Here is a 23,023-nt window from a genome sequence, read left to right on the forward strand (position 1 = left end):
ATAATAATAGCAAAGCTTTTTGTCATGCAAATAATCATAGGGGGATAAGAAAGTGGCTTGGGAGGACATCTGTCAGCTAGTCCAACGTCCTGCCCAAAGCAGGGCTGACTTCCAAGTTAGATAAGGTAGTTCAAGTCCTTATGCAGGGCCCGATGATCAAAATAACAGTAACACGAAAGGATAGGTATTCCTCTCTGCAACTGCTTCCAGGCCTGTTGAACAATGTTCTTCTGTTCAGTGTTTTACTAAATTTGCCATAGCTCCATCAAGATGCATGTTCAAACATCAAAGAATGTAAATCATTACTCTCACAAATACCAACGTTCAATATGCATGCATTTCACTCATATACACCTAAAATTGATTACTTTTTTTTTAATTGCCCAGACCAAAACCAAGTTCCATCAGCTGAAAAAGTCAGCTGCATTTTAAGTTTTCTTGTTTAAAAAGTTAGTGTTAATACAAGTACATATTAAAATAATGCTAATTTTAACCTTGTAATTCCTTTATGTATAGAAAAGGAATGTACTCTAACTTAACAAGTTTTGGATTGAAATTAAGCTGAGAACAGGACGGAGGGAAAGGTTAGGAAAGCAAAGCAATGTGTGAGCAAACTGAGAAGATGTGAAGGTATTACCAAGCCATCGTAAGTATGCAGATATGTAAAGAAGATAACACCCTCCACCACAGCAGACAGACTTTTACACTTTAACTTCTTCCAAAAAAATACGCACAAAACTTTAGTGACGTTCATAGTCAATATGCATACCTGTGTCAGGAAAATAATCCTTCAACTTTTTTTGAATCTGAAGACCAATATTTCTTTTCATTTGCTTGCATTTAATGCCCTTTCCAAGCCTAAAACCGTTTCTTTAATCTACCTCCCTCTCCTAACTGTATTCACCTGACATCAAGGAGCAGTATGCATTATGAAAACTTCAGTAGAGAGACTGAATGCCTGTAGTACTGCTCAAAGGGAGCAACAGGAATTGACTGCTTCGTGGAAACTGCAATTGTCTTACATTTGCCAAGTACAAATTTTATCATATGATACAGTTTAAGCAAACTATTTTCTTCCCTTTAAAACTTAAATTAAAAAAAATAAATATTGCCAGCACTGGGAGGCCAGTGAGAACATACCTTTATCTGAAGGAGCTATTGGTGCATCTACAGCAGCAAATACTGCTAGCTTAGCTTCATCGATATCCTGTTGTGTGAATTCTCCAGATTTGGCCCATTCAACTGCTTTTTCAAATGTTTTCAAGGTGGCTAACAAATTTGGGTCCCTTAGAAGAAAAAAAAAAAAAAGAGTAAAATTACTTACTTTAGTCTTACAAAATGAAATACTGTAATTCCTTTGTTCTCGTTTTATTCATAGTTTACTATGCATCACACAAACATATATACATGGGGATTAAACCAAATTATAAACTTTCTTTTTGTTTACAAAAAGAGGGTTGGGGGTTTTTTTCAGAAGAAAGAAGTGTTATAAACCAGGCATATTTTGAATTTTAGATACACAAATGCAGCAAGTTCAGTTGCCTAGAAGTAGTTCCAAGGCAGTGTGTAGGGAACTGGTATTTAAAAAGATGGTAAACCAGCACTGTTTACAATGCGCTATCAATTTCTGCAACAGCTTAGTAAGCATAGTGCCATTACTATCAGCAATAGTAATACTTAAGATATGCCATATCTTCTCTAAGTTGTGTTTCCTGCTACACTTGTTCCTGCTCTCTGTAAAACAGGTGCAACAGGTTAACAATAACTGAAATACTAACCAGAACAAGTCCTACCATGTTGAAGCTTCATAGAGAGGCAAGGCTGCTCAAATTTCAGCTAGGAATGCCGACCAAGTACTACTACTGTGCTAGGCTGCCTTTGGTCTAGGGAAACAATTTAAGCCAGGGCTCTAGCCACATGACATTTTTAGTGGGGATTATAACTCGTCTTTAATACCTCCAGTTCAAATTTCATCTGAAAGTGCTTTGGTAAGACCAATGCAAGGTAACTGTTCTGGACTGGCAAAAAAGAGGAAAAGAACAGAAAAAAACCCAATTCTAACTCATCAGTAGCAATGCTTTCTGCTGAGCCTCTGATGATTCCAGCCAGTCACCAAAGGAAGCTGCATGTTTTCAGACTCAGGACGTTAGGGAACAACATCATTCTACTTCCTGGTCTCAAATTTAGAATAGTGTTAAATTCCCTTTTTTAGGGCCTCCTCAACCCAGGAAGAAACAAGTGAAAGCCAGTTTTACACAAATCTGGTACCAAGACAGTAAACATCTAAATACAGAGCCACAACAATGGTTGCTAGCAGCAGAGATAAAGACAGGCTTTCTCAAGGACAGCAACCAGAGAAAGCAAGGAGGGGTTTATCAACAAAACCGATATACCTTAAGCAACTAATGCGAACGTCATCAGCACTGAATCACTTTCTTGTGATTCAACATTCTTTTTATTTCACTTGATCTTGAAAGAGAGCTACAACTAAGTCAAAAAAAGATACATGTAAGTGCAGTCAGTGGTCCCCTCAGACATGAACAGGAAAGAATGAACCTACTGTTACCTGTAGGAGTAGAAAGTGAATATGCCATTGTGACTAAGTTTAGCACCTCCACCATAAGCCCCTCCTTTCTCTCTGATTTCTCTATGTAGGAATTTAGCTGTCATCAACCGTGCAAGAATTCGAAGGCTGTAATGACAGAAATATCAACAGCAAAGATGTTAAATGAATTGGACAATGGTAATATTCGCAACTTCCTCTAAGTTCACAAAGATCCCCATTTGCAATGCATTGCTTCTTGTAAGCTACAACAGTAACGGTAACAATACTCAGTATTTAGTAATAGCTGAATAATGTGAAATCATTGTAAAAGTGGCACTGCTTTGGAACATTCCTTGATTATTTCCATTTATTTCACTTTAATGAAATATGAGAGCACCCTCCTAAACTTTGTTACATGCAATAGGATTGTCAACTCAGACACATCCAAGCAGTCAGGGCTGTTTATTCGGAAGTTAGGGGACAGTAGCCCCTCGTTACTTAATCTCAGCATTTACTAAAATAGGGTGCTTCTGGACCTAGCCTTGCAAAGCCTGCTCCATAAAGAATTTGTGACAAATGCACTGCAAAGCATTTTCTATCAAGACTCCGTTTTCTGTGGTCACCCTAACACTTTCCATTTTGTTTTGTGCTATGCAACTTATATAGAATCTCCCTGCTGATTCTGTTTCCCACCTTGCATAGTCTGCAGCTGTGTAGGGAACTGTTCGAATGCATTCCCCAATATAGTTCACTGGGAAGGGAAGTACAAAATGGGTCTTCATCTGGCATGGTTTGAAAGTAGGATCCTAAGACAAAAATGCATTATTGTCACAGTTAGCATAGATGAGACAATTTATCCATTTGAGAACTCTGGCTTTTTTGAGAACTATGAAATTCTGCCAAACATACAGACACACAAAGACTAAAGCTGCCACTTGACCTACACTGCAATCACTGACATTCCGCTTGTGTCCATATTAGCAACCCAGTACACAGAATTGCCTTGGGAAACTAAAGTACATGGACGCTGTACATCAGCTACCTATCCTTGCACACCAGCTTCTCAGTTGTGCAGGCCTTGTATTATTACCAAAGACTTTTGATTGCTGTCCTTCCCCTGACATGTCTTTACTTCGATTGAACCAAGTGTTCATAACTTTCCACTTCTACATCCACATAAGTGCATGGTCACCACATCGTATTTCAGTCCACCTACTCAATTTTAGATATTGAAACCAGATTCAGAAACTGAAACCCACAAAAAAACCCCACCAAACTATTTATGAACAGCAGCAGCTATATGAATTTCTCCTCAAATATCCCCTGCAATAAACTCGATTCTTCCTCACACCCCCACTTCAAAAATTCCAGTCCTCTTCGTGTCTCCAGCCCTCTGCAGCACTCGCTTCTTTGCCTCTTTCACACATCACAGAATCACAGAATCACTAAGGTTGGAAAAGACCTGTAAGATCATCAAGTCCAACCATCAACCCAACACCACCATGCCCACTAAACCATGTCCCACAATGCCACGTCCACACGTTCCTTGAACACCTCCAGGGATGGTGACTCCACCACTTCCCTGGGCAGCTTATTCCAGTGTTTCACCACTCTCTCAGTAAAGACATTTTTCCTAATATCCAGCCTGAACCTCCCCTGACGCAACTTGAGGCCATTTCCTCTTGTCCTGTCGCTAGTCACTTGGGAGAAGGGACCAGCACCCACCTCTCTGCAACCTCCTTTCAGGTAATTGTAGAGAGCGATGAGGTCTCCCCTCAGCCTCCTCTTCTCCAGACTGAACAACCCCAGTTCCCTCAGCCACTTCTCATAAGACTTGTGCTCCAGACCCCTCACCAGCTTCATTGCCCTTCTCTGGACACGCTCCAGCACCTCAATGTCCTTCTTGTAGTGAGGGGCCCAAAACTGAACACAGAATTTGAGGTGCAGCCTCACCAGCGCTGAGTACAGGGGCATGATCACCTCCCTACTCCTGCTGGCCACAGTATTTCTGATACATGCCAGGATGCCATTGGCCTTCTTGGCCACCTGGGCACACTGCTGGCTCATCTTCAGCCGGATGTCAACTGACACCCCCAGGTCCTTTTCTGCGGGGGAGCGTTCCAGCCACTCGTCCCCAAGCCTGTATCATTGCATGGGGTTGTGCACATACACCTGCTTGTGTGCTTACTTAAGCATGATCAGAACCTTACACACCTCCAGTAGCTTTTATGATCCCATTTCCTAATTTCAGAGACCTGCTTCCCAGCCCCTCACACATCTCTGGCTGGCTGGGCGAAGCACAGCAGTATATACTTGACTGGTCAGCAAGCAAAACCGTGGGCTGAGCTCTCCCTGCCTTCTTCTTAAAGGAGAGCTCAGGGTATGCTAAGCTATTTTTCCTCTCCTGTAGCCAAATACAGATTTTCATTTTTACTTAATTCACTGATGCTCTTCTGTCAGGTGTCATTCACGTTCAGGATCATTTAGGGAGGAGAGGAAGAAAAGGAAGGGGCTAACTGGGAGCAATATCACACAAGTCTGGTTCTGAAACAAAATAGGCATCGCTTACAAGACACAGCACAAGCAGCTCTTTGCCTGCACACATGGGTGTGAAGTTAGCTAAATAACCTTCACGCCAGAACCAAAAAGAATTACATAGAAGGATGCAGAAGTTTCATGGCTAGTTTAAAGAAACAATCCAGTCAGAAGGTGGAACTGAAGGACACATTATGTTTCAGTGGTGCTTTTCTAAATACTAAGAGCATCTGTAACAGCTTAAGGTGGACCATTAGTATCAGTAACAGCTTTCTAATACCAATATCCCCAACCAATAACGTACTTACATTAACTAGTTTCCTTGTGATCTGCAAACCAGTAAGCATTTCGCTTCCCACAGGTTTGACTTCTGAAGATTTCTACAAGAGACCCAGCCCTCATATTAAAAGATGATTCAACAATTTAGACTAATAATACTACAAATGCAACCCCTACCCTTCAAACCTCTTTGAAACCACTGTGTCTTCACAAACATAAGCAAGCTACTTGACTACTTCTTTATATTTGAACTTCTAAGTAAATGCCAAGTAAATTTCCTTTCAAGAGTAATCTGGCACTGAAAGACACCAAGACAGAGATTAGATGAGGTGCGGACAGTTTCAGACTATCACTTCACTCATGGGTAGGGAACTGAGAGCTTATTCCAGTCTCGTCAGAAATTAAGACAGATCTGCATATTGACAGAGCAGATCCTTTGTCAACTCCATTGAGCCAAGCACATTTTGTGCCAAATGGGCTGAACATCCAGATAACGAAACAAATTCCTACGCAACTGAGGTACTGCATGTCATGCCCTATTTCCTTTTGGCCAACATTTCAAGTAAAGCAATTACAGTTTTATGGGACAGAGAAAGGAAGAATTTCTTTTTCCACATCCCATGCAAAAGCAGTAACCTCAGGGTAAGGCTTGACAGCTGATCTACAGGATTACTATCGTCTATTTTATTGAAGTGAAGACAGCCTCTGTGGCAAAACACATAGCAGCTTATCACAGAGCTGACTCTTGCAAATTTCTTCAGACATCTTTGACTGGACATGGTATCTAAGTTCAAACGATCTTCTCCTGGTTGCACAGTGGTCTTTACACAAGATCAAATCCAACTGTGTTTGATGCCCTAGTCACAAATGAAGTAATTTCTTACCTCAATCACATGGGGACGAACGGGTTTCCTCTCTTTCTTACTTCTACCTATGCCCTTTATAAATTTCTCTACTTCTTTAGATGCTTCTGATATCTGTTGAGGTGCTGCATTCACTGAACATCTGTTAAAAATACATATCAAGTTTTTAAATATGTTTTTGTGTTTTCAGACAGTCCTCTATCATTTGCACCACTTTGTCTTCCTAAACATTTTCTATTAAATCATCAGAATGTTAGATCTGAAGTCCCTTGCAATCATTATCACAGAAAAAAGCAAAACACTCATAATCCAGCATTTGATATGCCAAAAATAAAAAGTCGCAGTCCAATTACTTTTCTTGCCCAAAAAACCCTTCACACCTAAACTTTAGCAGTAGCTGTCAAACCACATCAGTTTTCCAAAATATAAACGTCTCACAAAGAAACTAATGTCCTCTGTATTCTCTCTTTACAGGCAGACCTTCCATGATTTTGAACAGTATAGATATTTCCTTGATTTTATTCATCATTTCATTTTTTGCAAAACAAAATTTTGCAACTTACGGCAATTCAAATGGACTTATTTTTGAACTACTGTGTCTGACACTAAACACCTTAAAGTGCCCTCTTACTTTTTCCAATATGTGCGTAAAGCAGATTTCAGAATGTCACTATTTTCCTTTTAGGAGAAAAAACCCAAACCAAACTGCATTCTACTGTTACCATACAATATAACAGTATTTGTCTCCTGGGCACCTTTATGGAGAGCAAAAAAAAAAAAAAAAGGCAGAATTTTGAGTATTTCTGTAAAATCCCACATGCTATTTACACACTTTTGGTACAACAGTTACATATGAAATCTACTGTAAGTTTCTCATACCTGCTAAAAAAAAGAACAAAAGAAGTCATAGCTACCACTTTATAAGCAAGGTGAATTTAAAGTAATAACATTTTTTGTAGTTTTTCCACAGACCTCCCATTTCACAAAACCCCAGTACTCCATGAAGCGCACTGAGAAATGCCCATTCACAGGCCATGGCCCCTCTTTAACCAAAAACCCCCTTTTCTTTTTAGCTGGAACTCACCTGATGTTGTCACTATTTAATAAATACTTCTTAATGCGTGGTAGCTTGCGTAGGATCGGTTTAATATCTGACATTTCTGCTATTCTCTTCATCAACTTCACCTGTGTGGGAAGGGAAGGCAGAAAGACTACAGATTAAGCCAATAAAAGGAATTAGCAAAAATGAGCACTATAATTCCAATGTTGAGGATTTGGGCCTTGATGAAGGATGCCATCAACTTTTCACCTGATCCATCCCACTGAACATTTCTTGCAGTTCTCCAGAAGGCGTAAGGTTTTTGCTGGCTCTAATAGAGGCATATAAATGCCCACAATCGGGAATCCCATTTGACAACTCCTGGGCAGTCTTCCTAACCAGCACTCTGAAATATTCTTCCTCCTCAAACCGGGGACTGAAAAAGAGTAGAAGCAGGTCTCTAGGTCTCATGCAAAAGGACACCAATGGAATTTATAATACTGAATCATTCATCATCCCAAGTTCAATAAACAACTTTTAGACTGTAGGTTCTCCATTTAATCCACTATATCGTCATGCAAATGATGGAATACTTAGGTTTAGAAACTGGGAGCCATTCAAAGATACAGTTTAAAAAGAAATCCCGAAGTAGGATCTCTAAGAAGAGAATGGTTGGAGAATGGGAAAAAGAGAACCAAAACCACATGCAAAACCACAAACAAACAAACGAAACCCAATGTACTGTACTTGTTAAATATTTCACTCCATAAATGCATCATGTCTGGCAGATTTCTATCCAAGCATAGAGATGAAAAGAGCACACCCTGAAGGAAAAAAGAAAAACAAATAACAAAAAAACCCCTTCACACAAGACAACCAAAGCAATGGCCTGAGAAACGCACATTAACTTTTTATGGAAGTGATGCAATGATGCCAACCTAATGCTACACATCACAAAACCACTTTAATGCAGGCTGTGCTACTAAATTCAGAGCAGACTTGAAATGTGATTGTTCTTCACACAAAGCAAGCCTGTCAATGCCTCTTTCTCAACAGTAAGTAGCAGTTCAGAAACAGAATTTCTTATTTTTCACATAAAGCACAAAGAAAACTGTTCTGGGGATGCACGTTTCCGCAAAGGAGTCTCCCTAATTCAACTGCAGGATCCATGGGGAGCAAACCACAGCAGCAGACCGCAGCAGGTCTGAAAAAATCTTAAGAGGATATTGCTAGGACTGTTATGCCCAATACTAAGATCTAATGATCTTGCAAACATTACATGTTCGTGAACCACATTAACAGTTAAATATGCAGGTTAACAGCTATCTCTATGTATAACATTATACCATTCTGTCCTCTACACTCTGCTTCCAAAATTTTTTGCATGTATAGTGACAGGCTAGTGAAGCACTGCCTTAAAATGGATAACCACATCAAGCACTCCTCTTAAAACAAAATACTAAGTTACTGTAATTGTCAAATTTTTATCTTACACAAAAAGGCAGGAGTCCTTTTATACATTAAGTTTTCAATCTACATTAGCTGACCCACTGCCTGGAAACCCTGACTGACCCTTAACTACAGAGCTGTTATTGCAAGTGTAACATCTTGAAGTGTATGATTAATTTACCTGTTCATACACATCCAGGTGCGAATCATCTGGAATGATATGTGGGCTGACAGACATCCCACCTGTTTTTAGCTCTATTTTCTGGGCTTGTTCCCTGTAATCAAGGGCTCCACATCCCATCCTGTAAAAAACAATAGAGATTTATTCCCATTTTCAGTGTATGCCAAAACCAGGATCCATATGCCATTTGCAAAGGAGACTGTTGAAGCCAATACTAATTTAGCAACTAAACAATTCAGGGCATTAGCAAGCAAGCATAATACTTCATACCTTATGAAAGGAAAAAATACTACACCAAGCTTTTCAATTAAAGCATTCTGTTAATTCAATATGGTGTATTAAAAAGTGTGCTTTATGTACAGGCTTGCTACCAACATCCGTATGGAACTACAGTAATAACACTGCATAAGCTGTTATCACCAATAAAAAGAATAGATTCCTGCCAGCCCAGGTGACTTGTTCTGCCCTGTGCCACTCTTTCTCTATGATGGGGTCAGTGTTCCTGTGACCACATGGTGAAATTAAATCAAAAATCTATCCAAGTGAAAATTTTAATTTCTGCTAGGCTATTTTTCATTTATATCAATTTTCCAATCTGTTTGGGGAATGCTTGTGTCGATGCTGGGGAACAATGCAATGCAGAGATTGATGGAGAAGGGGAAAGGAGTTGGCAACTCTGTGGGGAAGAGGGAAGATCACGGTTTCTGCAGGACACAAATTATCAGCACTTCTATAATAAGAACAGTTGGTGAAGTTATTAAAAGCAGTATTATTTCAGTAAGCTGTATTACACCTTATTGCTTTAGCTTCTAAGAAAGTAAACCTCTCACTTCGTAATGACATTGCAGAAGAGCGGCACATATGGTTTGAGCTCCTCGGGAAGCGTGTTCAAGCTGGAAACGGCTCTGAAATAAACCACCCCATTGGTTGGCTGAGCACAGTACTGGACAGGAACTTCATCAGCTAGGGACAAAAAAAACAAAAGTAAAGAACAACCAACAGCTTCCTACTATAAACACATAAAAGCAAAACAATTTCTTACAAGAACTTCATATTGAGAGTTATTTTCTGTTGGCACTTCAGAGCCACTTCTTGTCTAAACTTTGCACTGAATGCTAGACTGAAAGGGTTTTACTCTTTTTGTCTATGGTAAGGTAATGGATACCCGGACAATTTGATGACACAATTCTGTTGACAGAGACCACATTTTAGAGGTAACATTCAAATAAAGGAATGGTAATTTCTTTCTGAACCACTCAAGAAGTTTTTCTCCCTTATTTTTGCCTTCATCATCTCAAAAGTTGAGGAAAGCAGGTTCCTGCACTGTACATTCCCTTCTAAGCTAGGGCATTAGAATAGACACATTAGAATTTTCACAAAACCAGGTCATTTTAATATCAAAATTATACAGTACTTGACACTAGCTGGCAATTTTTGCAGGAAAGTGTCTGTTAGAAATATACTACAGAGCAGTATTCCCTGCAAGATTTTGACAGAACTGTAACAAAATTGAGATCTACAATTTCTTGCCTCCTGTTGATCCATGGGGTAGTCACTGGCAAAGCAGGGAGAAACTTGCACTGAAGTTATGAAGAATGACAATTTTTTTTTTCCCATGTCTGTACATTATATTCTGTAAAAAATGGGTAGGGAGGGAGACCAGTAAGGAAGGCTCGCTGCACAAGCTGCCAGGAGTGCTGCACCCTGGATAAGTCTTTGGAAAGTGGGGAGATTGCTCAAGAGCAGTGGAGCTTGACACCTAGAGACTCCTCTGACTGCAGGGCAGGGCAGGTGGTGAGTAAGCAGAGGCAGGGTGTTCGCATCAGGAGTGCTACTGCCAGACCCCTGGGAAGGGCGGGTGCCTGGTTCCAGCTGAGAACAGCCCCACATTGCCCCTCAGAGGCGACAGCAAGATGTGTCTGCAGATCCACTGCAAACTGTCTACCACAGAGATGGTAAATGGTGGACTAGAGGAAAAGGACCATAAGTATGGACAACAAACAGAGAGTAGATATGCTTTGTAAAGAGCAAAAAAAGAGCAAGAGCTGGGCAAGCAGCTAGATAACAATCCAATAGTGTTGCTCTTTTGAGGACAAAATAGTGGTTACACCAACCTGTGAGTGTTGTCTCCAACACAGTGAATGGAATTTTGGGCTCAATGTCAGACACTTTCAGAGCTGGGAGACAAGAGGTATCCTGAGGTTTGCTTTGAAGAGAAATTAATTCCAAACCTAGTAAGGAGAGAATACCAGTTTGTCATTTTCAGCTTTTAGTGAAAGTGCTGTCAAAACCTACTGAGGCGAGCAAATCAGAAAAACACAAGACTTTGAAGTTTAGAATTTTCTATCAACAGTTCTTTCAAATATCTTACTGAAACAAATTCTGCAGATTCTCATGTCGCAACAGCAAACAGAACACTGTATCTTCGTAAATTCTCTTTCCAATCTCCCTTCACATCCTGTTTACACTAACACGCAATTTAAACCCTGAAGAACTGACATCTGCCAGCCTGTCCTGTCACCCAGCTCTGTGAACACTAACCCAGGCAACCCAGACCTTGTAGGTAAGAAGCTTCTTTCTAACTCATTCCCCCCAGTTCTTACTCAAGTGCTCTGTCAGTACACTGATGCAGCTAAATTGTTGTGTTTAATTTTACATTTCAGCCTCCTTCAGATTCCAGCTGGTGACCTCTAAGTAGTCTACAATTTATCTTCGTAAGTAGAAAGCCTCATCTGATTTTCTGCTCCCCTATCCCCTGCCTAGTACCAAAGCTTCAGAAGAGTAACACCACTTTTTGGGAGGATTTCTGTGACTAGATCACTGTTTTCACAAAATCAGGTGACTGCCCAGGGTTTCCAAGTTTAATTTATTGCTCAGAATAAGTTAAACACAACATTATTTTTATAGTTAGCTTTTTAAGTAGAAAAGATAAGAAATAAAATTACAAAATGTAAGTTTCACAGGAGCATGGAGCAGACCTCATATTCTCAAAAATAAACAGCTTCAAGGTAAACGGTGGAATTCATGTTGTACTTAGTGCAAGTTAACATGGGAAAGAATAAGCAGATCAAGATTTTAAAACCATTTCCTTTCTTTTGCCTTACTGGAGACATCGATCATTCTATTTATGACTGTTAAAACTAATGGAATATACCAGTCATACATTGTAATGTAAACACTACACTGCATAGCTCCATAACACATATACACAAACTTCCAACAAAAAATCACCCCTTTTAGAGCAAATGCTGGAGAGTGCCTGAGAATTTAAGATATTCTACAGAACACCAGCTAACAAACTGTCTGTGTTTTTAAGCAGTTACCCAAATAAAGATATGAAAAAGCATGTTAACCTTTCTCAAAGATTTGGGTTTTTTCTTCTTCAGAAAGAGCATTGACCTTTTTTTCCAGCTTTTCTGCTTCCATTTTTGCTAGTTTATCATGGTAGTCTTCCTTTGGACTCATTGACAGAGTCAATCTATGTGGATTATCCTGCAGAAATATATCCCAAAACAAAGCATGATTAATTTTGAGGGCAACTTCCTCCTGTTTTGCCTCAGATTATTGCTCCATCAGCAGTAGATAAAAACAGTCTATGCATCATTTGTCTTGCATATTATCAAAAGTATCACAAACAGGCAATTTAAACTCTTCATTTCATAGAGAACAGTCTGCTGCAAGGGTGGGGAAGAGACGCAGCTTACCACAGAACAAGCATGAACAACCTTCTGTGAAATTTTAGTATAGAGTAAGAATCCCTCAACAGCACACGATACTCATTAGTTTAATTAAATCAAGGTTAAACAACTGTACATAATGCTATAGAGCAGCATGCCACAGGTTTTATCTGGAGCATGTTCTAAGATGGGGAATCTAGTTAAATGCAGGAGGGTTTCATTAAACACCTCTTTCAACCTGCCCAAGCTTGAGTGCACAGAGATCCCATATGATGTAAAATGTGCATGCCTTATCCTGTTCAGAAATGCTTTACATCAGTCTTGCTGCTAGAGAAGTCCATGCATTATGCAAGTGTCACAACTGCTGTTGAATTTCTCTTTGTTTATATCGGACTATGGAATTTTAATAACAAAATTACTCAAGCAGCTTCCATTTTATATAATACTGGGAGGCTATTCAAAAAATAGTGACCTCAAAAATTGCCCATTTCAAAGTAGGAGTCAAACAGCAACATCTGTCACTGACAGACACTGCCAATAATTTGGGACAATGTAATTGAGTTCTGTTTTATGAGTTTATCTCCTCCGTGCTTATGTGGAAAGACTACAGAAAGCTGACTGACTACAGAGGTGAAGAGGGAAATGCATTATTAACCAGGCATAGTAAAATGGACAGGATGAACAGCATTCTCTCCATTGCTCCTAGCCTTCCTGCTTTATTCATCTCCAGGCACAATGTAAAACAGTGCATAATCTTCCGACATAAAAACATCCAACTATTCTCATTACTTCTTATTGAGTGATGTTTTGCTTTAGCCTCCTCAGCAGAACTGCATAGTAAAGGACATTCTCAAAAATACTGCCCCTGTATTTCTTCCCTACAAAAGACAAAACCTTAACAGCTCCCTACTAGTTCCAAACACTAATAATGCCTTTAGGAAAACAGATTTCAATTGAAGCCACTGTCTCTTGTTGCCTCTGACTATATGAGAACCAGCATTTACTCACTGTTAAATCAGGTTGGCAGTTACCTATAACAGATCTGCCCTTCAAAACAACTTAAACAATTTGATGGGGAAAAAAAACCCAAACAAAACAAAAACCCACCAACAAAACAAACACCAAAAACAAATGCCAAAACCAAAACCACTTTTGCACTGCTATCACTGGATTTTTTCTTTCTGGCATTAGCTCATTTGAGGCTTCAGAACTATTCAATGTTATAATGCCTTTACTGTTTTTAATTCTTCAAGAACTCCAGTAGAATGTATGGAGAGGAAAAGAAGAAAAAGAGCAGAAAGCAATTAGCACTGACAGCAAAATTCAGACAGCAGTTCAGTGAACATGAGGAGCACCAGAACAATCTTACTTATAACCAAAGTCTTTTCAAGGAAAAAAAGATAGATCTTGCTATGCCAATACTAAGGAACACATAACTAGGTCTGTAATTCTCTGTTCACATTTGAGCTTCTCATTAGGAAATACCCATGTGCCTTTCTACAGCATCAAGCATCAGAGAACATTAATAAAACGCTAATGTTTACTGAACTAATATGTGTGTTTCCAAATGTCCAACCAGACAATTTTTCTCATTTTGAAAAGTTTTCACTTCAACCATTTAAAGTTAACATGCTTCATTCAAAAGTGCTGCTGTTCATCTACTACACCTGAAAATAGGGAGTATAGTTATAAAAAAATTAGCCTTCAGTTTAATTTTAAAGACAAAATTGTGATTTGAAAATTAATACTTTTTTCCATACGTTTTCCTACCTTAAAATATGTTTTAACTTTTTCCTGAAGAAATGTGGGATTTTCTTTAAGGCACTGCCTGAACCGAGAGACTTTATCTGCAATCTTCAGAAGCTCCACTGGATCCCCATCTTGATTCCAGCAGGAGGCTATATACTGAATGGGAAAGAATAATTAAGTAAACAGGCCAATCCATCTGCATTTCTATAACTGACAGCATCTGTGTTCCAAAACCACCTTATCATTTATAGTTGAAAAGCAGACATATAATGAGTAGCTCTAATATATTTGGAGGGAAAAAAAAAAAGCTGAAATCTTTGCTCAGATTAAAGGACTATTCCATCATCATCTGTCCCCTGTTCTCTACATTCTCTCCTCTAATTTTATCGTACCAAACCACCTTTTTTTTTTCCCCCCTTTCTTTTTTTGCAGAGGTGTGTATATCTGTATTCTGGAAATCTACTGTAATATTCCTTCCTCCTTCCCATTTAAAATAAATTCATTTTTAAGCCCAAGAAAGAAGGAAAAAAGGAACAGGTAGAAAGAGACAAAGTAATACATAAATATTACAGTCTACCCATTTATTGTATCAGTCAGATGAAATAATTTATAATATGAGACTTTGGAGAAAGAAGATACTAAATAACCAGAAATATCCCCAGGATATTTCTTTTGGAAGGATTTTTATTCTAGTTCTATTCTCTAGTTTGAGACTATTGTTTGCTCGAGTAGCTACTGAAAGTTCTTCAAATACATCACAGGGCAAGATATCAAAACCACCTCCATTTCTACTCTGTGTGAATGGGGAAAAAAACGAAAAAAAGCAAAATAAATAAATCCCAAGACATTTGAAAGAAAAAGCCCTTAAAAGCATACAGAAAACAAATTCATTTGAACTGTCAAAACCACCTTTTCTTTTCTTACCTCTTTAATTACAAGCAGGTATTACAGGCCTTCCAGACTTTTTCAGTAATATCTATTATTATCTATTCTGTGGAAATTCCCTAATGTGTTTTAAAGAATAGTGTTCTTTTAGAATACGCTCAAGCAGTTAATGCTCTTGAAATAAAAGTAGTCACTCCTTATTTGAGGCTTCTGTGGGGTCATTACAACAACTCAGTGCTGGTTCTCAGTACGCAACCTAAAAGTTTAACCATATATCTAAGAGCATTGTCCAAACACCTCTTGAACACTGACAGACTTGGGGCCATGACCACTTCCTTGGTGTCATGGTTTAACCCTGGCTGGCAGCTCAGCCCCACACAGCCAGTCACTTACTCCCCTCACAGTGGGATGGAGGGAAAAATCAGAAGGGTAAAAGTAAGAAAACTTATGGGTTGAAATACAGACAGTTTAATAGGTAAAGCAAAAGCTGCGCGCAAGCAGAGCACAATAGGAAATTAATTCACTGCTTCCCATCGGCAGGCAGGTGTTCAGCCATCTCCAGGAAAGCAGGACTGCATCATGCATAATGATTACTTGGGAAGACAAGTGCCATAACTCCAAACGTCCCCCCTTCCTCCTTCTTCCCCCTTCCTCCCTCAGCTTTTATTGCTGAGCATAGTGTCATATGGTACGAGATATCCCTTTGGTCAGTTGGGGTCAGCTGTCCTGGCTGTGTCCCCTCCCAGCCTCTTGTGCACCCCCAGTCTACTTGCTGGTGGGGCAATATGAGAAGCAGAAAAGGCCCTGATTCTGTAAGCACTGCTCAGCAATAGCTAAAACATCTCTGTGTTATCAGCCCTGTTTTCAGCACAAATCCAAAACACAGCCCCATACAAGCTACTATGTAGAGGTTTTAGTCTATCAGCCAAAACCAGTACACTTGGGGAGCTTGTTCCAGTGCTTGATCACCCTTTCCATGAAGGACTTTTTCCTAATATCCAATCTGTACTTCCCTGACGCAGCTAGAAACCATTTCCTTGTGTCCTATTACCAAACACCAGAGAGAAGAGACCACCACCCCCTGCTCTGCTCCCCATTATGAGGGAGTTGTAGACAGCAATGAAGTCTCCTCTTTTCTAAGCTGAGCAAACGTAGTATCTTCAGCAGCTCCTCATAAGTCACGCCCTCTAGTCCTTCCAGCATCTTTGCTGCCCTCCTTTGGACATGTTCTAATATTTTTATGTCCTTCTTATATAGTGGAGCTCAAAACTGCACACAGTATTTGAGGCAAGGCCGCACCAATGCTGAGTGTAGTGGGACAATTGCTTCTTTCGACCAGTTAGCTATTCTGCCCTTAATGCAACCCAGGATATGGTTGGCCCTTTTTGGCTTTATGTCACTTGTACCAAGCTTACCATTGACCAAAACCCCCAGATCCTTTTCTGCAGGGCTGCACTCCAGCCTCGTCCCTCCCATCTATATATACATCCAGGATTATACCGTCCCAGGTGCAGAATCCACATTTGTCCTTGTTAAATTTCATACAGTTTGTGATTGCCCAGCACTCCAATCTATCAAGATGTCTCTGTAAGGCCTCTTTACCCTCGAGGGAATCAACTCTTCCTAATTTAGTATCATCAGCAAATGTACTTAGTGTGCACTCAACTCCTGTGTCCAGGTCATTGATAAAAACATTGAAGAGAACTGGCCCTAAAATTGAACCCTGGGGAACACCACTAGTGACTGGCCACCAGCCATATGTTTCCCCATTTACTAAAACTCTTTGAGCCCCACCCTTCAGCCAATGGTTCACCTATTGTACTGTGTTTTAAATAAATACATCACACAGAGGAAAGTCCTTCTAATTGTAAAGCTAGGACAGCACTGGAACACAGCATGGAAGTTAGAAAATCCCTACCATGACATTTAAAATGCCACAGGCTGTCATCTGTGACAGCCAACATGGCTTCACAAAAAGCAAATTGTGCCTGATTAATCTGGTGGCATTCTACAAGGGAGTGACTGCATTGGTGGATAAGGGAAGAGAAGCTCCTGTCATCTATCTTGACTTCTGCAAGATCTTTGACACAATCCACACAACATCCTTGTCGCTAAATTGGAGAGATACAAGTTTGATGGATGGACTATTCAATGGATAAGGAATTGGCTGGATGGCCACATTCAAACAGCTGCAGTCAATGGCTCAACGTCCAAACAGAGATCAGTAAAAGTGGTGTCTGTCCCTCACGGGTCTGTATTGGGACCAATACTGTTCAATACCTTTATTAATGACATAGACAGTAGGACTGAGCGCACTCTCAGCAAGTTTGCAGATGACACCAGGCTGAGTGGTGCAGTTGATACACTTGAGGGAAAGGATGCCATCCAGAGGGACGACAGGCTTGAGGAGCAAGCCCATGAGAACCTCATGAAGTTCAACAAGGCCAAGTGCAAGGTCCTGCACCTGGGCTGGGGTAATGACTAGTAATCAGTACAAGCTGGATAATGAATGGTTTGAAAGCAGCCCTGCAGAGAAGGGTTTGGGGATATTGGTAGATGAAAAATTGGTTATGAGGCCACAATGTGCACTTGCAGCCCAGAAAGCCAATTATATCCTGGGCTGCATAAAAAGAAGCGTGGCCAGCACACTGAGGGAGGTGATTCTCCCTCTCTTCTCCACTCTCGTGAGACCCCGCCTGAAGGACTGCATCCAGCTCTGGGGCCCACAGTACAAGACAGACATTGACCTATTAGAGCAGGTCCAGAGGAGGGCCACGAAAGTTATCAGAGGGCTGGAACACCTCTCCTATAAAGAAAGGCTGACAGAGTTGGGGTTGTTAGGCCTGGAGAAGAGAAGGCTTCAGGGAGACCTTATTGTGGCCTTTCAATATATGAAGGGGGCTTATAAGAAAGACAGAGAGACTTTTTACCAAGGCCTGTACCGACAGGACAAAGCACAACAGTTTTAAACTGAAAGAGGGTAGATTTAGATTGGACATAAGGAAGAAATTCTTTACAATGAGGGAGGCGAGATACTGGAACAGCTTGCCCAGAGAAGCTGTGGATGCCCCATCATTGCAAGTGTTCAAGGTCAGGTTGGATGGGGCTTTGAGTAATCTGATCTAGTGAAAGATGACCATGCCCACAGCAGGGAGGTTGGAACTAGATGATCTTTAAAAGGTCCCTTCCAATCCAAACCATTCTATGACTCTATGATTACTTTAGCTGTAACTAGGTTCCTTTCAGGCCCTTTTCAAGGTCAACTTCTAAAACATGATCTCAGGGAAATGAACTGAAATACAACACTCCTCTATGGGTGTATTAACACCAAATGCTGCATGACTGGTCCTTAAAAGCAAGAACTGTTTAAAAGCATTCTGTTCTAGAATTAAATCCTAACAGCTGAATCAACTTCAAGACTTAAAAATATTGAGAGATAAAGTATTACTCACACAGTCTGAAGACATGCTAGAAAGTATTGGCTATCAAAGTCAGGCACATTTTGCCAGATCTTACTATGATACATGACAGGCAATTAAACATTCACAATTTGTCTGTTTCACTGTATGACAATCTGATTTGAAACAGCTCTTGGTTGTGCTCTCCCATTTACAAGTCTCGTGTTAATCCAGGGCTCTGCTCCTTTACCTAACTTTGTATGCCAAAGGAATGAACTCCTGTTCATGCTGAAAAAGATACAACACTTGAGAGACCCAAAGCAGAAGAGCTGCTAAGCAACTGAAGCTGCTGCAGAGCAGAAAATCCAGAGAGAAACAGAAAAAAAATAGAGAACAAGTGGCAGCAGGATGCCCCGATTTCCAGACTGACTGCAAATACTGCAGCTAACTCATTCCCAAATTTACAATGACTTGCAGACTTCTCAAAGACATCACATTCTGCTGTGGAAAACTTTTTCTGTAACAGCTTTGCTATCAAAATTTTAAGCCAAGAATTGAATTAGTGTAAATTTTCACTTGTGAATCTTGAAATTAAAGTACAGCAGTACAATCCTAAATCCCATAGAAAAACATAGTCCTTCTATTTGACTTTTAAAAATACATAGGTATCTATCCAAAACATACAGTTCCAAGAGCCAGTATGGCATGCCTCTCTTACAGAAGTAATCAGTGCTACTGCAATCAAAGCTAGTATTCAGGCAAAGACAACAGGCTCACTGCCTAATTAAGTCAAACAGTGTGGAGTGCAGTGATAGTCTGAAGGCTACTGAAAAGAAGGAAGAAAAATGTACATGAGATGACAAAGGAAAAGCCCTTAAGTGAAAAGTTTTACATATCAAGAGCCTACAAAATGACCCCTTATTTCATAAAGACGTAGACAGTAGGTTTCTCATCCATTCCTAGAAAAAAAAACAAAAAACAAACCCACACACATACAGACTTACAGATGTCAGGGCAAGTCCAAAACTTGTAGACTGGTGCTTCAGCTGGATTTCAATTTTGTGAAGTAGAGCTTCAATTCTATCTTCCTCAAATCCTTTCCTTTGGGAAGGGGTGATGAGAAAAGCACATCATATCCATTAACACTAATCACTTTAAGTGAACTTATGAAAATGAATTATAACATCGATAAAGGAAGCATTACAACATAATGTCTTCCACACTGAATTGAAATTGATATGGAATAATCTTATCATGCTGTGTCATTTAGTGGAACTGCACTAATATCATTAAACTCCTGAAGGTTATGCTGATGAATATGTTACAATAGAAGAAGTAGCAGATACAAGTTTTAAGAACAATATTTTAGTGCTTCTTTGGTGCATTTATTTTAATATAACTAATTTTTGAAGCATGTTATTATATATATGTCTGTATTACTATATGCCTATATATTATTATATTAGTAATATCTAATTGTAAAAGACTGTATGAAAAAACTAACAGTATTCTCAAAAAATTAGCATTACTCACACAATAACTTCATCAACTGTTCTACCAATTATCTGTTTCACAGTATCAATGTCTCTTTCAGCAATACCCTGTAGTCCCACACTGAAATAAGCTTCTCTTGTTGAGCCATTAAACCTAGAATAAAACATATTCAACTCAGTGACAAGTACTAGAAATTAAGCATTAAACCTGCCAGCAAAGGCAGAAGAAAGGGAAAACCACCCGTCATTTCCACATACACACACACAGGATTTTAAAAGCCAGGTAGAAAAAAAAATAATTACCAAAGAGGCTAGAAATGGAACTTAAAAGCATTTTTTGTTCAATTTCAGTAGTAGTAGCGCACTGTTAAGAAAACATACGGCATATGGTATTAGAGAAATAAAAAGAAAAAGCTGGTCTTCTGTGTACATCTTCCTATTCATCTGTAAGTACTTTCAGGTAAAGAAGTCTCTTTTTTTAAAGTGAAAATTTTAACTGCTTGTAATGTCAAACACATACATTCTACTTAAGCAGGTGAGTGGACTGGTACTTTTAAAGCAGTATGTGTAAAGTAAGTGGTGAAGGTGAAGTGTTCCATGTTTGTTGCAATTATTTTCAATAGTACTTAAAAAAAAATTAATGATAATTTTGTTCAAGCTGTCAGGCAGGGTTAACCATAAGAAGTCATCTTTAGAAAGACAAATCGACACTTGCAGAAATATGGAACACCTAGCAGTTCAAACCAAAGCCAACAAACAAAAAGCAACAGGAGTTCATCAACTCTAAACATCCACTATTCCATGTTTAAAAACCACAGAAGGGATTCCATGGCAGACTCAGATGTTGAACACTGGAATACTGATCTCTGGGCTCAAACTTACTCTTCTAGATCGATTCATCAGCATAGTCACTAAGGCAAATTAAAGCCAACTCAGTGTACAGTTCAACACCATAGAATATAGTCAACCTGGAAAAGGTTCAGCTGACAAAACATACAACCGAATCACTATTTCAGTGTCTAAAGATAGATTTCTACTGCCATGCTTTGTGGTATTAAGCTATCTGCATGGCACTGGCATGCATGACACAGGACTCACTGGAAGCCTGTGACTTCCTATAGAGACAGTTCAAGCCAGGCAGAGTACCCTAAGGCATTAAAATCATAGATGAGTATATTATCGTTTCCCACTCAAACATCTGAGAAAGCCAGTGGAGACAAGGCATGATTTTTGTCATCCTTAAGTCTAAAATCAGTCAGACGAATCATGCCCTGAAAGCGTTTGTTTCTTTCTGCTGACAATGAAGGCAAACTATGATGAGCAGCTGAGCCTACAGTTAGGTGAAGAGAATCCACCCACCCTTAGTCTGCAGTGCAGAGCGAGCTCAGAAGGCTGGCTGCAAGAGCTACAGTTTGAATAAGCAAGCGTTGACAGAAATAGCCTTTTGTACTGAGGCGATGGCAAGTTAATTGTGCACCCAATTGCACAAAAGCACGCTTCTGCTAAACCTACCCACTATTAAATCACAGAATTAAAGCAAAAAAGCAAAGGTAACACAGCACAGGGAAGAGCTAGCAAACTCTTCTCAGTTAATACTAAATGGCCAAGATGAAAACCCCAACTAAATTAGGGCACTGAAGGTATACCATATTTTTATCTACCCATTTTTCTTGTTGATAGGCTTTAAACAGTACAACTTTGTTTAAACTAACATAGCTTACATCGAATTATTTTGATGAGCCAAAAATTACACTTGAGAACGCTTTACAGTCCACCAGTAGAAACTCTTAAGATATTTTAGTGTTAAGATAAGATTATTCTAGTGTAAATTGCCTGTATGAGAGATGACTTCTCCCAACTTAATAGTGGTTTAGAACTTTTCTAATATTGCTTATAGGGATGAAATGTAAATTGCAACACTTACCCAACATCAGGAGAAAAATCTGTACCAACACCAGACTCAATTAAGGCTTTGTAAAAAGGCGAATTAGGCCCCTCAACCAACAGTGAAGACAACAGGCTTAGCGTGAATGTTTCAAAAGTGTCTGTAATACTGAAAAAAAAAAAATAGTTCTTAAAAAACATCAAGTTACAAATATGTGACACGCAGCATCACTGAGTTCATTTCAGAAGAATTACTGCTACAAAACAATGTAGACAGGGCAAGGGAGGAATAATTGCCAATTATGAACACTGCACCAAACCTTAGGGAACGAAGAGAGTTCTGTGTCTTTCACGCATTATAATTAGCAGTAAAGTAAGTTAAATTAAGGTGCAAGGGTAGATAAAGTTAGTAGTAGGGTCATACAGAAAAGCTTGCACATGGCAGGAAATTGAAAGACAGTAAGTCAGCATTCCCGAAAGTCCAATCCACTGAACAGTTCTGCAAGATAATGGCTGATTTTCCTTATCTCTATCTGCTAAAGAAAAAGACAAGAAAAATTCTGCTCAGTAATTAAACTTTCATTTACTAAAGGAGGATTTGTCTAGCTTTCCCATGGCATTATTTAACTTAAAGATGACATTTATGAAGAGGGACTGGGGGACATGAAATATGCCTGCATCTTGCTTGAAGTTCTAAAATGAGCCTTTGGTTCAGAATTTCATTTCAATACACTTACTCTGTCAACAAGTAGCTGACGCTAACAGTTGTCTGCTTGGAAGGATCGGCAGCAAACGAGTCTAAGCCACATGTTACACTGTGTTCTCTCTGTAAAGTATAATAAATACATTTGATGCAGACTAAACTCAGAGCAGAAATTACAAATAAAAAATTACTGTTTGCATCTTCATAGCATCTTCCTTCCAAAGATTTCAAATAATTTTACAGATACATCATTAGTAAGTTCAATATTCATGTTCAATACAGGAACACAGAATATCATGAAAAACATGAGTCATATCTCAAGTTTTTACAAGTGAAGAAACAG

The 23,023-nt window shown here is 39.4% G+C and overlaps 1 protein-coding gene across 1 annotated transcript in view; it reads right to left on the reverse strand.

The window, feature by feature from the left end:
• PITRM1 (pitrilysin metallopeptidase 1) overlaps window positions 1-23,023 on the reverse strand; it is a 30,788-nt gene that overhangs the window by 1,812 nt on the left and 5,953 nt on the right. The window contains exons 9-25 of the mRNA XM_059819098.1: window positions 22,715-22,803; window positions 22,018-22,146; window positions 20,134-20,247; window positions 19,605-19,701; window positions 14,339-14,473; window positions 12,245-12,383; window positions 11,006-11,122; window positions 9,722-9,854; window positions 8,892-9,012; window positions 8,009-8,085; window positions 7,532-7,697; window positions 7,307-7,407; window positions 6,244-6,364; window positions 5,389-5,460; window positions 3,239-3,351; window positions 2,567-2,692; window positions 1,141-1,286 (exon numbers count right to left, since the gene is read on the reverse strand). Coding sequence (XP_059675081.1) covers window positions 1,141-1,286; window positions 2,567-2,692; window positions 3,239-3,351; window positions 5,389-5,460; window positions 6,244-6,364; window positions 7,307-7,407; window positions 7,532-7,697; window positions 8,009-8,085; window positions 8,892-9,012; window positions 9,722-9,854; window positions 11,006-11,122; window positions 12,245-12,383; window positions 14,339-14,473; window positions 19,605-19,701; window positions 20,134-20,247; window positions 22,018-22,146; window positions 22,715-22,803 — 1,996 coding nt within the window. The remainder of the gene's footprint in view (window positions 1-1,140; window positions 1,287-2,566; window positions 2,693-3,238; window positions 3,352-5,388; window positions 5,461-6,243; window positions 6,365-7,306; window positions 7,408-7,531; window positions 7,698-8,008; window positions 8,086-8,891; window positions 9,013-9,721; window positions 9,855-11,005; window positions 11,123-12,244; window positions 12,384-14,338; window positions 14,474-19,604; window positions 19,702-20,133; window positions 20,248-22,017; window positions 22,147-22,714; window positions 22,804-23,023) is intronic.

This window comes from Gavia stellata, chromosome 6, assembly GCF_030936135.1.
Source record: "Gavia stellata isolate bGavSte3 chromosome 6, bGavSte3.hap2, whole genome shotgun sequence".
In the NCBI taxonomy this organism is placed as follows: Eukaryota; Metazoa; Chordata; class Aves; order Gaviiformes; family Gaviidae; genus Gavia; species Gavia stellata.